This window comes from Phocoena phocoena, chromosome 2 (genome assembly GCF_963924675.1).
Source record: "Phocoena phocoena chromosome 2, mPhoPho1.1, whole genome shotgun sequence".
Lineage (NCBI taxonomy): Eukaryota > Metazoa > Chordata > Mammalia > Artiodactyla > Phocoenidae > Phocoena > Phocoena phocoena.
This window is the reverse complement of record NC_089220.1, coordinates 152,574,755-152,590,536: the sequence shown is the minus strand read 5'-3', so window position 1 is coordinate 152,590,536 and position 15,782 is coordinate 152,574,755. Positions and strand designations below refer to the sequence as shown.

The 15,782-nt window shown below is 47.5% G+C and overlaps 1 protein-coding gene across 1 annotated transcript in view; it reads left to right on the top strand.

Annotated features, from left to right (window-relative positions):
- Positions 1-14,613, top strand: part of IL2RA (interleukin 2 receptor subunit alpha) — a 42,579-nt gene extending 27,966 nt beyond the window's left edge. The window contains exons 2-8 of the mRNA XM_065872064.1: positions 1,725-1,907; positions 3,515-3,622; positions 6,008-6,229; positions 7,354-7,461; positions 7,805-7,876; positions 9,074-9,140; positions 14,589-14,613. Coding sequence (XP_065728136.1) covers positions 1,725-1,907; positions 3,515-3,622; positions 6,008-6,229; positions 7,354-7,461; positions 7,805-7,876; positions 9,074-9,140; positions 14,589-14,613 — 785 coding nt within the window. The remainder of the gene's footprint in view (positions 1-1,724; positions 1,908-3,514; positions 3,623-6,007; positions 6,230-7,353; positions 7,462-7,804; positions 7,877-9,073; positions 9,141-14,588) is intronic.
- Positions 14,614-15,782: the final 1,169 nt, after the last annotated feature.

Genomic DNA, 15,782 nt, shown 5'->3' with positions numbered 1-15,782 from the left:
ACATACATATATACATTCTTTTTCATGTTCTTTTCCATTATGGTTTATCACAGGATATTGAATATAGTTCCCTGTGTCATACAGTAGGATCTTGTTGTTTATCCATTCTATATATGATAGTTTGCAACTGACTAGCATCTATTCTATGCCTATTACGTGCCAGGTGCTCTGCAAGTTACCTTAATATGTTATTTCATGTAATATTTAAAAGAAATCAGTAAAATAATTATTATACCCATTTTACAAAAAAGGAAGCCAAGTCTTAGATACGTAAAAACAATAAAGCTGTATAGCTAGTAAGCTGGTAGAACTACAATTTAGAAACCTATCCTTCTCCTCTTTCCACCATGCTGTGTTTCTTGCCTTATGATTATTATAATTCCTGGAATTTACATTATTTTACATGTTCCTCTACAACTGCTGGCCCAGTGAGCTATTCAAACTGCTTTTGTGTAGTCCCTTCTTGGTTAGAGGTGGGACAAGCTGTCCAGGTTCACCTCACCTTCTTTTTTTTTTTTTTTTTTGCGATACACGGGACTCTCACTGTTGTGGCCTCTCCCATTGTGGAGCACAGGCTCCGGACACGCAGGCTCAGCAGCGATGGCTCATGGGCCCAGCCGCTACGCGGCATGTGGGATCTTCCCGGACAGGGGCACGAACCCGTGTCCCCTGCGTCAGCAGGCGGACTCTCAACCACTGCGCCACTAGGGAAGCCCCTCACCTCACCTTCTTAAGGGTGTCAGGAGGGTCCCGCATCTTGGTTGGGGGTAGTCTCCAGGATGACAAGATGCTGGGCGGACTGTGAGGGCTCAGAGAAGCTCCATTCCGCCCTGAGTGATTAACAGACGATCGGCAGATGGTCCTCTGCCAGCAGCGAGTGCAGCGACCTGCCCGGACCCTGTGCCCGTTTGCTGGGTGGCAAGGCCAGATGTGGGAGCCCTGGCTGCCTCCCTTTTTTCTGTTTCCTGTGGTCCTTCCTGTCCGCTTCCTTTATCCAGCCTGTGACTTTTTCCTGAAAAATCTCATCTCTTGAAGCAGGAGAATTTGTTGCGAGATATACAATGGAATCATTGCTCTGATGAGACCAGCACCTTTTCCTCCCATAATAGTTGGGTGTTAAACTATTCAAGTGTCTTTAGTGGGAAGCCAGTGACTATTGTGGGGGGCTAGGGAGGGTCAGGTCTTCGTGGTGTGAGAAGGAATTTGGTAAACTTAGAGGTGGGTAGGTGGGTGAGAAACATACATTTCCTACTCACCAGACATTGAGTGAAGCACTTTACAAATATTTCTTCAAAGATAAACAACCTTACAGAATCATTAATTACAGAAAGTCGGACAATCTTTATTTCCTTCAAAGTATTTCTCACAGACACATCTCATCCCTCAATTAAATCAATGTGGTTCGTCCCTCCCTTTGCTCATGTCCCTTGTGCCCCCTCATTCTACACTTGCTCAGCAGGAGGCATATTCAGAATAAAACCTCATTCGTTTCTATTCATTTAGTTTGAAAGACACTGTAGTTTGGAGATGAACTTGGCTGAAGTTAAATTTTGAACCATCTCTGATATGAAGGTTTCTAAAGAAACTTCAACAGCCTTAGTTTCTCTCCAGGAAACAGTGGGGTACATACAAACCCCTTAAATCGAGCGAAGGAACGTGTGATTCGATCATACGCCCATGTTTGGAAGCTCCTGGACTCCGAAGGTGCCTTTTTGTCTTGGCAGATGCTTGTCTTGAAGACCCACCGAGTCTCAGAAACGCCATGTTCAAGGTGCTCAGGTATGAGGTGGGCACCATGATAAACTGTGACTGCAAGAAAGGCTTCCGCAGAAGGTCGCCCTTCATGCGCTGCACAGGAAACTCCAGCCACTCTGCCTGGGAAAACAGATGCCACTGTGACAGCACCTGTAAGTGTTCCCATTTGTAACCCCGGAGGGAAGGAGAAAAACTGTAGCAAAGAGGGAGACAGGGCTTCAACTATTATTCGCACGGCCCTACAGACAAAAACTGGCCGCGCCATCTACGTGGAAACTAATGTTGGTGGTTCCCAGAATAGTCATTCACTGAACAGATATTGAATGAGTGTCTCCTAGTTCCAAGGCCTGTTCCAGATACTTGGGGATATGACAGACCCAGCCCTCAAGGAACCTATACTTCGGGTGGAGGGAGGGAGGACAGACGTTACACTAATAATTACTAAACAACTAAAAATAATTCTAGTTCACAATGATGTGAATGTAGCTCATGCCACTGAACTGTACACTTAAAAATGGTTACTATGGTGCATTTTATGTTATGCATATTTTATCACAGTTTTTTAATTGAGGTATAGTTGATTTACAATGTTGTGTTAGTTTCAGGTGTACAGCAAAGTGATTCAGTTTTGTGTATACACACACTTTTTCAGATGCTTTTCCATTATAGATTATTACAAGATATTGAATATAGTTCCCTGTGCTTTACAGTAAATTCTTGTTATTCACCTATTTTATATATAGTAGTGTGTATCTGTGAATCCCATACTCCTAATATATCCCTCCCACACTTCTTCCCTTTGGAAACCATATGTTTGTTTTCTATGTCTGTGAGTCTGTTTCTGTCTTGTAGATAAGTTTATAAGCACTATTGATTAGATTCCATACATAAAAGATATCATATGATATTTGTCTTTCTCTGACTGACTTATTTCACTTAGTATGATAATCTGTAGATCCATCCATGTTGCTGCAAATGGCATTATTTCATTCTTTTTTATGAATGAGTAGTATTCCACTATACACACACACACACACACACACACACACACACACACACACATACTACATCTTCTTTATCCATTCATCTGTCAGTGACATGTTGCTTCCATGTCTTGGCTATTGTAAATAGTGCTGCTATGAACATTGGGGTGTATGTATCTTTTTGAATTAGAGTTTTCGTCTTTTCTGGATATATACCCAGGAGTGGGATTGCTGCATCATATGGTAGCTCTATTTTTAGTTTTTTAAGGACATCCGTACTGTTCTCCATAGTGGCTGCACCATTGTCATTGCTTTAGGAGGGCCTCTCTCTAACTTTTAAATGAACTGCCTTGGGAAACAGAGGAGTGGGCAGGCTGTTGAATTAATAGCTCCTCTCGCTACCACACTCACCCCCACGTACACTGTTGATGGGGTTGATGGCCAGAATGGTGTCCCTTTTGGAGAGACACACAGACACAAACAATTCCACCAGAAAAATCTCAGCTCCTTCAGAAACTCGTTGTAGGCCATTGACATCATGTACAGGAAACCTGACTGACAGGCCAGTGCTGCACTGGCCAGGAACAGGCCCCCTGAGAGCCCCCCAAGGGCAGGGTGTGTGGGGATCATCTTTATAACCCCAGTATCCCCCGATATTGCCTGGCACATCACAGACCCTAGAAAGACTCTCTTTTTGAGCAAATGAATACATGAAGAGTGTGTTCTCTTTTAAACTTTTGTGAAGCTATCTTCTTCATTCCATCCATACTCTCTAGCCTCCCCTAAGACTCCAGGAAAACAAGTTACTCCTGGACTCGAAGATGAAGAAAAGACCACAGAAATGCAGAGCCAAATGCAGCCCACAGGCCAAGCTAACCTTCCAGGTAAGAGGGGACCCATTCTCTTGCAGGTACAGGATGTGTGCCCCAGAGGAGGAGGATCTGTCCTGCTGTCCTCTTTCCTAAGGATGTCATGTGGACGAGAACTATTGTGCAGCGTTTGCAGGCTGTTTGCTCAGCATTTCAAGCCACTCTTACAGCACCCAACCTGGGCTCTGGGTTGCCTCCGGGTTTGGGAACTGGCCAAAAAGAACTCAATTCAATTCACTTCATTTCAATTCAATTCAAAAAGCATGTTTGGGGACAAACTGTGCCAGGCACTGCGGCCAGACAATACAAACCTGAGTAGACGGTCATCCCTGCCCTCAAAGAGATGCTGTGTTTTCCCCTTAAGTACAAGGCAGTGAACTCCAAGCAAAGCAATTTACTTCCAGACATTCCTTACAGGACAGAGTTGTGAAGTGGGCGGTGCCACACTGGTGCCTGTGGAAGCTGCGGACAAACACCTCCTAGCTAATAGGATGTGGCCTAGCGAGTTGCTGCCCCAACTTCCCAAAGTTAATAATGTTGGGGCTTCCCTGGTGGCACAGCGGTTGAGAGTCCGCCTGCCGATGCAGGGGACACGGGTTCGTGCCCCGGTCCGGGAAGATCCCACATGCCGCGGAGCGGCTGGGCCCGTGAGCCATGGCCGCTGAGCCTGTGCGTCCGGAGCCTGTGCTCCGCAACGGGAGAGGCCACAGCAGTGAGAGGCCCCGCGTACCGCAAAAAAAAAAAAAAAAAAAAAAAAAAGATGTTGAAGTCAAGCCATAACATCAGGAAGAAAGAGAGTCCATTAGGAAAACCTGAGCCTTGTGGGGGACCAGCTGACCTTACAAGACCCCATGGTCCTATGCTAATTTTATAACCTTACGAAGAACTTTACGACATTGTATATAATCTCATTTGAACCTCAGAAGCCAGTGAATCAGGGAGCAGGAAATATTACTTCAATTCACTGAATAAACTGAGACACAGAGACATTTAAAGACTTGGCTAAACTCACATAATAGGACTGAAATAAGGCCTTGGGTCTCCTGAATTAGAACAGGGATCTTGCTACTGATTATTTAAACTAGTCTGAATTTATTTTCAGCTTCTATTAATTAAAAAGACTAAAACCCAATGACTAATCCAAGGACTACTCTGCAACATGCTGTTTCCAGCCCTTTTCACTCTGACTTTGTGCTGGAACAAGGTTTCCGAACACATTTAGTTATTTGTTTCTCTCTGTTTCTCCCGCATCACCTTCCACAATTATTGAAAGTTTTCTAAAGAGGTCAAAGTTTACTGTCCTTACTCAAGAGATAACCAGCTGGCTCTGGCTAAGGGATACTTCACAGATTGTCTTAATGTGGAGGTTTTCACTTGAAAGAAGCAAACCCAATTCAAATGGGTTCAGACGGTTATGAATTTTACTGACTGTAAAGGCAATCTGATTCTGAGACTGAAACACACGTTCAGTCATGATTTGCAAGGTGCTGCACTGAGCAGACCACCCTGGACGGGACCACTCGGCCTCCTGCTGCAGAGGGTTACAGAGGGCACGGGGGAAGGTTATATGGGTCCTTGGGGTTGTGGAAGGTCAGAGCATATATGCAGTTTCACACTTCTGGGCTTAGAGGGACCTGTGGTCCATATGTCCAGATTTGGCGGGGGCAGGGGTTGGATTCTGGGATTAAATCAGAGCAGGACATGATCTCTGAGGTTAAAGGTCAGCCAGGCTTGGGTTTTAGTTGGGTGAGTGGAAAGTTACTGGGCATGGGAGTTTTCAGAGCCCTTAAAAGGGCCCACTTGGGTCAAGCTTCAGGCATGGCTTGATCAGGGATCAGGCTCCATTTCTCCAAGATCATCTCAGTGTTCCCCTCCTCCTGGCTTTGGATTTGTCCCCAGTCCTTCCGCCGTGGCCCCAAGATGACCACCAGCTGCAACTCACTTAGCAGTAGGGATCCAGACGGTCTCCACACTTCATTGGCCCAGATTGGCTTGAGCCTGCCTTTATCCCTAAACTGAGACCACCGTTCACACACCTGTCTACTTATCAAATCTCTCACCATCAGCAGAAGTAATTGCTCGTCTCTCTGCGTTCCGAGAGCAAGCGTCTGTCTCTTGGCTGTCATCCTCACCACGTTCTGCCTGTATGTGCTTCCTTTCCAGATCCACTGTCTGCTCCTTGCAGGGGGACTGGGTCTTTATGTCTTTTCACAACGTGTCTAGCAAAGGTCCTAACACATAGATGTTATCAATACTTACTGGAAGGAAGGAAGGAAGGGAGGGAGGGAGGAAGGGGACAAAGAAAAGAGTAAGAACCATGGTCCAGTCTCTAGGAAGAGGCAACCTGGACTCACAATGTCTCCCCAGCTTTGCCTTTGGAATTTCCTTTCCCTCTTCCAGGTCACTGCAAGGAGCCTCCACCATGGGAACATGAACGTGAACCTTTGAAGAGAATTTACCATTTCATGGCGGGGCAGACAGTTTACTACCAGTGCACTCAGGGATTCAGGGCCCTACAGGGAGGCCCTAGCAAGAGCACCTGCAAGATGATCCATGGGAACATGAGGTGGACCCAGCCCAAGCTTGGGTGCATAAGTGAAAGGGAGAACAGTCAGTTTCCAGGTATGGAGATGCCCCCACCAGGTCCACCACCTTGCTGCTTCTGTCAGGCGGACCAGCCTGGAATCCCTGACCCACCTGCTACATGACCTTGGGCAAGTCTCTTCCTCTCTTGGGGCCTCTGTTTTTTCTCATTCTAGAAAATAGACTAGATAAACTCCAAGGTCTTCATCACCTGAGTTCCCCTGTACCCTGATGGGGATAAATAGCAGGAGATAGAAGAGGAAGAAAGGTCTTCCGAAGCCCCCTGGGTGCTACCTCACTGGCGATCCTGCTGCCCCCTTTTCTAGCTGATCCTGAAATTTTCCTTCTGACTCTAAGCTACCAAAACTTCCTCTTTCAAAAAGGAAAGTCCACATGCCATGCACACATTTCCAACTTGCTGATACATAATGTAAATCCATTATTTGTGCCATGCCACACCATTAGCATGCCCCCTCCTCTTGTGTGAGTCCCACCTGAGCTTTGCCAAAGTGCAGACGTGCAGGGAAGGGAATTTTTCAAGCACAAACACACATGCACACACATGCACGCTCTTTCATACACGCAGACAAGCCACCTACGTTGAGGTCTTCTGCTATTTTCATTCTGAAATAGTCTTACTATTTCTACAATCAAAAGTCGCTTCCATTTGACCCTAAGTGTTAGTGGTTTCTTCGCTCACCCCCGCTTCCCAGACCCCATGTCTCCCTCTTGGATCTTCTGGGAGGCTGCTGTGCTTCTTTCCCATAGCCTGACCCCCATGAGCCAGCCACACTGCACGCCAGGCGTGTCCACGAGCAACGGGGAACCTGTCACAGAGAAAAGCTCTCCTTTTGTGCATTTCTACTTCGTTTAATGGTTTGATGGTATTTGTATTATGATGACCCGTTTCCAAGCCACAGAAGGAAACCAGAGCTGCGTAGGCAGCGTGGGGAGAAAGTTGCTGAGTTCTGTAGAAAGCCAGGGTCAGGATCACAAAATTCCCTCCCTCCTGCTCTGCTGCGGCCACCGAGCCACTTCGCTGTGACCCTAATGGGGAACCGAGAACTGAGATTCACACCTCAGCTAGTGCATCTGGGGTCAGCTGAGGAGGCCAGGGAGGGGGTGGACATGAGACCTCCACTCCCCACCTTCTGTTCCACAAGCATCCTTACTCTCTCCTCCCGGTGATGAAGAGCCTCAGGAGAGCACGGATGCTCCCCCTGGCAGTGAAACGTCTTTTCCCTTAACAACGAGGATGGCAGGTACCACAGGTACGGCTGGAGTTTCTTGGAAGATAAAAGGTTGGCTATTAAACCATGATGCAGGATAAGGGGAGGAGTTGGCCTGGAGCTGCCTGTAGGTGGTAGAGATGATCACACACCTGCGTGCAACCTCCCGGTCCTCAAACACCGCCAGTGTCACAGGAGAAACAAGATGAGGGCGGCGCCTCGAGGCAGAAGAACGATATGTTCAAATGTTGGCCCCAGGTTCCCCTGGTCTCTCCTAGCTCTCCAGTGGTTTCCGAGCCCCCAGCCCCAAGAAGCCTGGACTCTCCCAGCCCTGTGCAGCCCCACGACCAGCAGTGACTAGCACCCTTCTCTCTCTTTTGCACAGATTTCCAAACACCCACAGAAGTGGCTGCGACCATGGATACGTTCATATTTACAACCGAGTATCAGATCGCAGGTGGGTAGTGACAAACGTGCACCAGACAGAGACCAGGGGACGCTTGCTTGGTGGGTTGGTGAGTTGCTTGGTTAGTTACTATAAACTAGCTCTTTACACTATATAATGTTTATAAAAGTCAAAGACGAATCCAGATAGTAACATGACTCGGAATCACAGGCACCGGTTGTAGTGAGTTAGGAGTGAGGTCTCAAACCAGCCTCAACCAGTGCCTCCCGACCAGATCCTAGAGGACAAAATACCCGGCATCTGCGTGTGAGGGGAGGCCAGGGTGCGGGGATGTGGTGGAACCAGCGGAAGAGAGAAGCATGCCACCAACACTCCAGGTGTTTCCTGGTGGGAGGCAAAAACGGGCTTTGAGAAAAAAACAAAACAAAGACCAAAACCGAGCTCTTAGAAACAGAGCAGAATGCTGGTGACCAGGGGCTGGGGGTGGGGTAAATGGGGAGGCGGGTGTCAGAGGGCACAGACTTCCAGTGAGAAGTGGAGCAAGTATGGAGATCGAACGTAGAGCATGGTGATCACAGCTAACGATGCTGTATTGTAGACTTGAAAGTTGCTAAGAGTAAATCTGAAATGTTCTTGGCCCAAAAAAGAAATGGTAATTACAATACATTTTGCAATGTATAAGTGTATCAAAGCAATACATTGCATACCTTAAACTTAGACAATGTTACATGTCAATTATTCTCATAAGGGGAGGGGGTGAGTGGAGCAAAACAGGCTTTGAGGCACGTCTAAGACACATAGACAGATGGACGTATGGATAACTTGACAGCTTCAGGACCACAGGAAAGAAGCATCTGGGAAACAACACTTTCAGGAGATGCTAAGTGTTTATCATGCATCTTTATATTTCAACATTTCTTTTACCCATCGCGGGCCTCACTCACGGCCTCTTTAACTGAGGCCGGGGACTCTGAACCTTTCTGAAGAGGGTGCCTGTCAGCTGCTCCCCACAGAAAGAGTGGAGCGCCCTGAGGAAAGGTTTGTGCCCTTCCAGTCCACACCCCCAGGCCCTGGTCCTGGAGCCTCCAGGGAAACTCTGCCGGGAGTGAGCCGCGTTCTGAAAAGGGGCGGCAAAAACCGCAGCGCTCGCCTCTCGGCGAGCCCTTTGCTGGGGGTGGGGACGGATACAAGGGGACGGGCTCTCTCAGCCCCGGGGCCCCCTTCCCTGACCTGCCTCTCCGTCCACAGTGGCCGGCTGCATCCTACTGCTCATCAGCATCTTCCTCCTGACCGGCCTCACCTGGCAGCAGAAATGGTGAGTCCCGGGTGCGCAAGGAAGCCCCGCCCACGCTGGGGGGAGGGGGAGCGCCGCGCAGAAAAGCACCGGGGCAGGGACCCGTTCCCCCCCAGCCCACCCCCGTCCTCCCTGACCACCAGGGGTTTGGGGAGCAGCAGAGGGAGAACTGGCCAGTGCACGCCTTCCCAGAGTCGACCCACAGAATTACAGCCACAGGGAAATGGGAAAGCCAAGGAAGCGAACATCCACTGAGCGCCTACTGTATGCCAGGGTCCATGCTTATCTTGCGAACATTATGGCAACCTGAAACCTTTGCTACAAGCTCTGGCAGGTTAAGCAACGTGGACAAGGTTGCACAGCAGAGGCCCAAACTGCAACCTCTGTCTAGTGCCCAGGACCTATTTGCCCCTGTCACCTGGCAGCAGAGAACCAAGGGCAGCGTCAGCCCTGGTCCTCTCCTGCGCTCCTCACCCCCCAATGCAGACGCTCACACCAGAGCCCCCTAGGCCGGGAACCTGACCCACGCGACCCCACGTGTGGACTTACTTGCATTAACTCTCCCGGCTGCAGAGGAGAACAACCCGGTGAGATTTTAAAAATACCAATGCTTGGGTGGGCCCTAGACATCAGTACTTTAATTTTTAATTGAGATAAAATTCTTCGTTTTAACCATTTTAAAGTGTGTCATTCAGTGGTTTTCAGCACTGTTGCGTATACACCACCAGTATCTAATTCCAGAACATTCCATCACCCCAAAAAGAAACCCCACATTTCCCAATTCTCCACCCCCCCCCTCATTCCCTGGCCACCACTGATCTACGTTCCATCTCTATGGATTTGCCTGTTCTGGACATTTCATGTGAATGGGACCACAATGTACGTACTGTGTGCCCTGTTGTTACTGGGATGTTAGTACTTTTTAAAAGCTCCTCAGTCACATCTAATACATACACATCCAGTTTAGATAACCCCGAGCTGGACCCGTGGTTCTGAAACATGAGTGCATCAGAATCTCCCAAGGGGGCTTGTTTTTTTAAATTGAAGTACAGTTGATTTATGGTGTTTCAGGTTTACAGCAAAGTGATTCAGATATATATAAATACACATATATATACTTTTTCAGATTCTTTTCCATTATAGGTTATCACAAGATACCGAATATAATTCTCTGTGCTACACAGTAGGTTTTCATTGTTTATCTATTCTATATATAGTATCTGTTAATCCCAAATTCCTAATTCCCTGTGGGCTTCTTAAAGCAGAGCCTGCCAAGCCTACCCCCAAAGTCCCTGATTCAGCAGGTCTGGGGTAGGGCCTGAAAATTTACGTCTAACAAATGCCCAGGTGATGCCAATGCTGCTGGTCCAGGGACCAAACTTTGAGACCCACTGCACTAACAGTGTTAAGAATCAAGAGCGTGAAATCATTTCTCTCTCTCTCTCTCTCTCTCACACACACACACACACACAGTGTCAGTCTCTCCCTCCCTTTAGACAGAGGACTATGGAGACCTAGCTTGTCACTCTCCCCACCTCCCAGGGCATCCCCTACCCCCTCCTCACCGGGTGCACTCTGCCAACCCTGATATAAACCCCCCAGAAGACCCTGAGAAGACAGAGAGTCACCCCCCTACCCCCCGCCAAGAACCAAAGCCCTCCGACCCCCCAGCCTGCCTAGCCAGAGAGAAATCATCAGATTCCTTCCATTCTTATCTTGATCATCAGGCCCACGATAAACTCCTGGTTTTCCTTCTGTCAATTAAAAAGCACAAATGATTGCAATGCAAAGGAGAAGCCCTCTAGGGTTGCCATGTTAGGAATTATTCGCATACCTGGCAACCTACCAATCCCTCTACGTGTTAGCCAATTCCTGAGGCGTTTTTATAGGATTCTGTGAGATGATGCAGGTAAATTGCCCAAGACGCTATTTTTACTGCACAGACAGATCCTCTCCTTCCCTCACTGACAGGACCTAATACCTATCAAGGATCTTTGTATTTGGTAGCTTAAAGACCCAAACCTTCGGACACAAAGGGATGAAGCTATTTGGGAGTGGGAAAGGTTTGGACTTGATGTTGTGAAACCAAGAACTGCCTGAAACTATATGAGTTTCCAAGATCTCCCAGAATTGCAATCTTCCAGGAGACCTAAACAGACACCTCAAACTGACCCAGAGAGCTGGTCCAAAAGCCTTCCTAGAATTGAATTTCATCTGATGGTGCCCTCTTGTGGCCAAACAGAAATACTACATTTGATTTTTAAAATTTTTTAAAGCAATTACTGGGAGCTGACTTACCCCAGCTCCTGAGAGCCAAAAGCTAGATGTTCTGGAATTTTGAGAACTGCTTTTAAGCATAGCCATTGTTAAAAATTAAATTATATAAACTTACAGTTAAATAAATTATATTAAAAACAAAGTCAGGGACTTCCCTGGTGGCACAGTGGCTAAGAATCCACCTGTCAACGCAGGGGACACGGGTTTGATCCCTGGTCCGAGAAGATCCCATATGCCGCAAGGCAACTAAGCCTGTGCGCCACAACTACTGAGCCTGCGCTCTACAGCCCGCGAGCCACACCTGCTGAAGCCCGCATGCCACAACTACTGAAGCCCACGAGCCACAGCTACTGAACCCGCGAGCCTAGAGCCTGTGCTCCACAACAAGAGAAGCCACCGCAATGAGAAGCCCGCGCAAAGCAACGAAGACCCAATGCAGCCAAAAATGAATAAATAAATAAATTTATTAAAAGAGAAAACAAAGTTAATAAGTACTCAAAATTAATCACTTTCTAATTGTTTTACTGCATTTTACTACTTTATTCTCAGGGTTATTTGCATCTGTGTATCTGTATCGAGGAAATACTATCTATATGATGGTTTTATACTGCACGTCTCTCCCCAACTCTGTATTCAAGGTAGCTTGAAACTGGGAGTGGTGGGAGTTTTTACACCATGGAAACAGGCAGCCTTTTTCAGACAGCTGGTTGTTAAACATTTGCCAACACACCAGTTCTTGGAGCCTTGCCCCATGGGAGCTCTGAGCAAATTAGGAAGTAACCAGATGTTCCCATGGGCTGAGGAAGGGCTGGGGAAGTCTAGGATTGTACTGTCTGATAGGGTTGCCACTAGCCACGTGTGGATATTTAAGTTTAAACTGAAATAAATTAAATGCAATTAAAAATTCGGTCTACGCGTTGCACCAGCCACATTTCAGGTGTCTGATAGCCACACGTGGCCACATTATTGGACAACATAGATACAAAACATTCCCATCACCACAGAAAGTTCTTATGGTACAGCACCAGCTAGAAAACTAGGAGTTTTCAATTCATGAAAACCCCTTAGCACAGCGAATTGGTTTTATTATTCCTTTTAGGCAGCTGTTGTCTTCCGTATACTTCCAAAAAATTTTGATAGGATATCTCCTACGTAGATGCTGCTCAAAGGGTACAAACTTGCAGTTAGAAGATGAATAAGTTCTGGGGAATCTAATGCACAGCAGAGGTGATTATAATCAACAACATTGTATTATATACTTAAAAGTTGCTAAGAGACTAGATCTTAAATGTTCTCACCACCAAGAAGAAATGACAGTTATGTGATATGATGGAAGTGTTAGTTTTAACACCACGGTGTTCATTACACCTCAATATATAAATGTATCAAATCAATACACGGTACACCTTAAACTTCCACGATGTTCTATGTCAATTATATCTCAATTTTAAAATGACTATGAGAATATCTCCTATGTACCAGGCACTTGCCAGGGGCCTAAGGATGAATACAAATGGCCCCTGCTCTCAGGAGCTTACAGATCAGTGGAGGAGAAGGGGAAAAAAATTGAGACTTTAAATGTAATTTGTTAAAGCCTAAGGTTGAGGTGTTACAGGAACGAAGAGAAAAGAACCTAATCCTCTATGGGGACACCCAGAAGGCTTTCAGAGCTGATACCAGTGGCCAGATAAAGAACGGCAGGAGGGCTTCCCTGGTGGCGCAGTGGTTGAGAGTCTGCCTGCCGATGCAGGGGTCACAGGTTCATGCCCTGGTCCGGGAAGATCCCACATGCCGCGGAGCGGCTGGGCCCATGAGCCATGGCCGCTAAGCCTGCGTGTCCGGAGCCTGTGCTCCGCAACGGGAGAGGCCACAACAGTGAGAGGCCCGCGTACCGCAAAAAAAAGAAAAAAAAGAACGGCAGGAGAAGCTGCAAGTCAGAGGGGCAGGAGGAGAAGTAAGGCAGCCTGAAGGGCACGAGGACGTCTGGGAGGATCTAGCAGTTCTGAACACTGGGGTGTAAAGTGCACGGGGCAGTGGTGACAGTGGTGCTGTGGGAATGGCCAGGGACCAAGGCCTGGAAGATCAGGCCAGACTGAGGAGCTCGAGCCCGATCCTGAGGACGACAGCGAGCCACAGAAGCTCGATTATGCGATAACTGGTAGCACTGGCCCTCTGAACAGTCTGGCCGCAATAGAGGCTAGAGTTACAGTGGGTAATGGTGGTGGCAGTTTGATTATGTTACGATGGAATAAATCCACACAGGGGATGAGGAGAGCATGAACTAGGTCAGTGGACATAAGTTAAAAAGGAGGAAAAGGACTTCCCTGGTGGCGCAGTGGTTAAGAATCCTGCCAATGCAGGGGACATGGGTTCGAGCCCTGGTCTGGTCTGGGAAGATCCCACATGCCGTGGAGCAACTAAGCCCGTGCGCCACAACTACTGAGCCTGCACTCTACAGCCCGCGAGCCACAACTACTGAAGCCCACGCGCCTAGAGCCCGTGCTCCACAGCAAGAGAAGCCACTGCAGTGAGAAGCCCGCACACCACAATGAAGAGTAGCCCCCGCTCACCGCAACTAGAGAAAGCCCACGTTCGCTGCAACTAGAGACAGCCCACGCACAGCAACGAAGACCCAACACAGCCAAAAATAAATAAATTAAAAATAAAATTTAAAAAAAAAGTAGAAAAAAATCGAGAAATACGTGAGTCAAGTTAGCAGGATTTGGTGGCTGATCAGAAGTGAGGGTTAAGGAAGAGGGTTGACTTGGGGATGACACCAGATGTTAGAGTGTTACGGGGGACTGTTGTCACTACACACTAGGATGACGTGTAACGTGAGGGTCATGTACCCCGTGGGGAGTAGCCCTGGAGCAGACCCCCTCCTGTAGCCCCTTCCCTAAGACCCACCCAGCCTCCACACCTGTAATGATCTGAGTCCCAGGCTCTTTCTCAGCCCCACTCACCACACAATGATTGGATCATCACGCTGTGAGGACCACAGGGCTGCCAGTCTTGATCTCTAGAGGGGTGGTCAGCATGTGGGAAGGTCACAGTATCCCAGGGTGGGATTTAAAGTTAGCGGGTCAATGGGGGCTTCTGTTGAATGCTCCACCCACATCAGTTTAGGGTGCAGACCACATTCTTCTTGGTGCGGCATTACACCCATGACTATGACTTGTTATATCACTACAGGAAGAAGAATAGAAGGACAATCTAGAAAACCAAGGGCAGTAAGAAGCCAAGAAGAACCCGCAGATGTCATGGACCACAATCAAAATCAAGGCAGCTGAACACTCATCCAAGAGGCATCTCCTGATCCCATGGGTTCTGGAAAGCTCTGAAGTCACATCACAGGACACCAGGCACCTGCAACCCCATCGTGAAGCCAGCTCTGTAGTATCAACGAGCGAGCTTGACCTGCATGTAGGCAGCAAGTCCAAGGTCACTGGAGGAACAGGGAGGAAAAACCAGAACTCTTGGTCCCATTTTCATGTGTATGTGTTCATTAAAGCATGACCGGCATGGAACTCTCTCTATGCCATGTATAATACAAAGAAGAGTAGCCTCATGCTAAGTTCATCGCAACTTCCCAGTTTAGAAATCCCAAGGAAAACCCTAGCACTAATGTAAATAGACACACACGCTCTCTACCCTATGTAACTGGACCTTGTTCCTCGGTCCACGTAGGTCCTTTCCCAGCCTCTGGTTGACTACCCCATTCTCCTGATCACATCTTTTAATGAATGCCCCCTAAGAACTCTGGACTGGTAACTAGGAATGCTTTGGACCTTAGCTCAGTGCTCTAAACTAGCCCCCCTCCACTGAACCTTCAATTCTGAGTTTCTAAAGAACAGAGTCCATGGGGGAATAGTCTTTGGGTAATACCAAAAGAGGACAACCAAGCCCTTGGAACTGTAGAGCTTCAATATTTGAAAAGATTTCACTGGAGTTAATGTCGGGAGAAGGGGGATAAGCTAGATCCTAGGTAATGGATTATTCCGGTCAAAAAGCTTCAGCTGTACATGACTAATGGGCCACTTCAAGAGTTAGTTTCTCTTGGATTGCTATAAATGATACTCTGTGTTTGGCCAGCACGAATTTGATGTTTACAGACAGACACACAATGTGCAAATGTGTACATTTTCAAACAAGTGTCATAAAAACACTGATAAGGGAGCAATACATTCAATGTTTATGGAAGGAAAGAAAGAAGGAAGTCAGGGTGGGGTGGGGTGGGAGGGAGAGCATGTAATTATGGACAAGGTCACACCAGTGATCCTCAAACTGTTAGCACAACGTTGAGCAAATCAAAACCACCTGGAGGCCTTGTTAAAACATAGAAGGGGGGACTTCTCTGTGCGCAGTGGTTAAGAATCCACCTGCCAA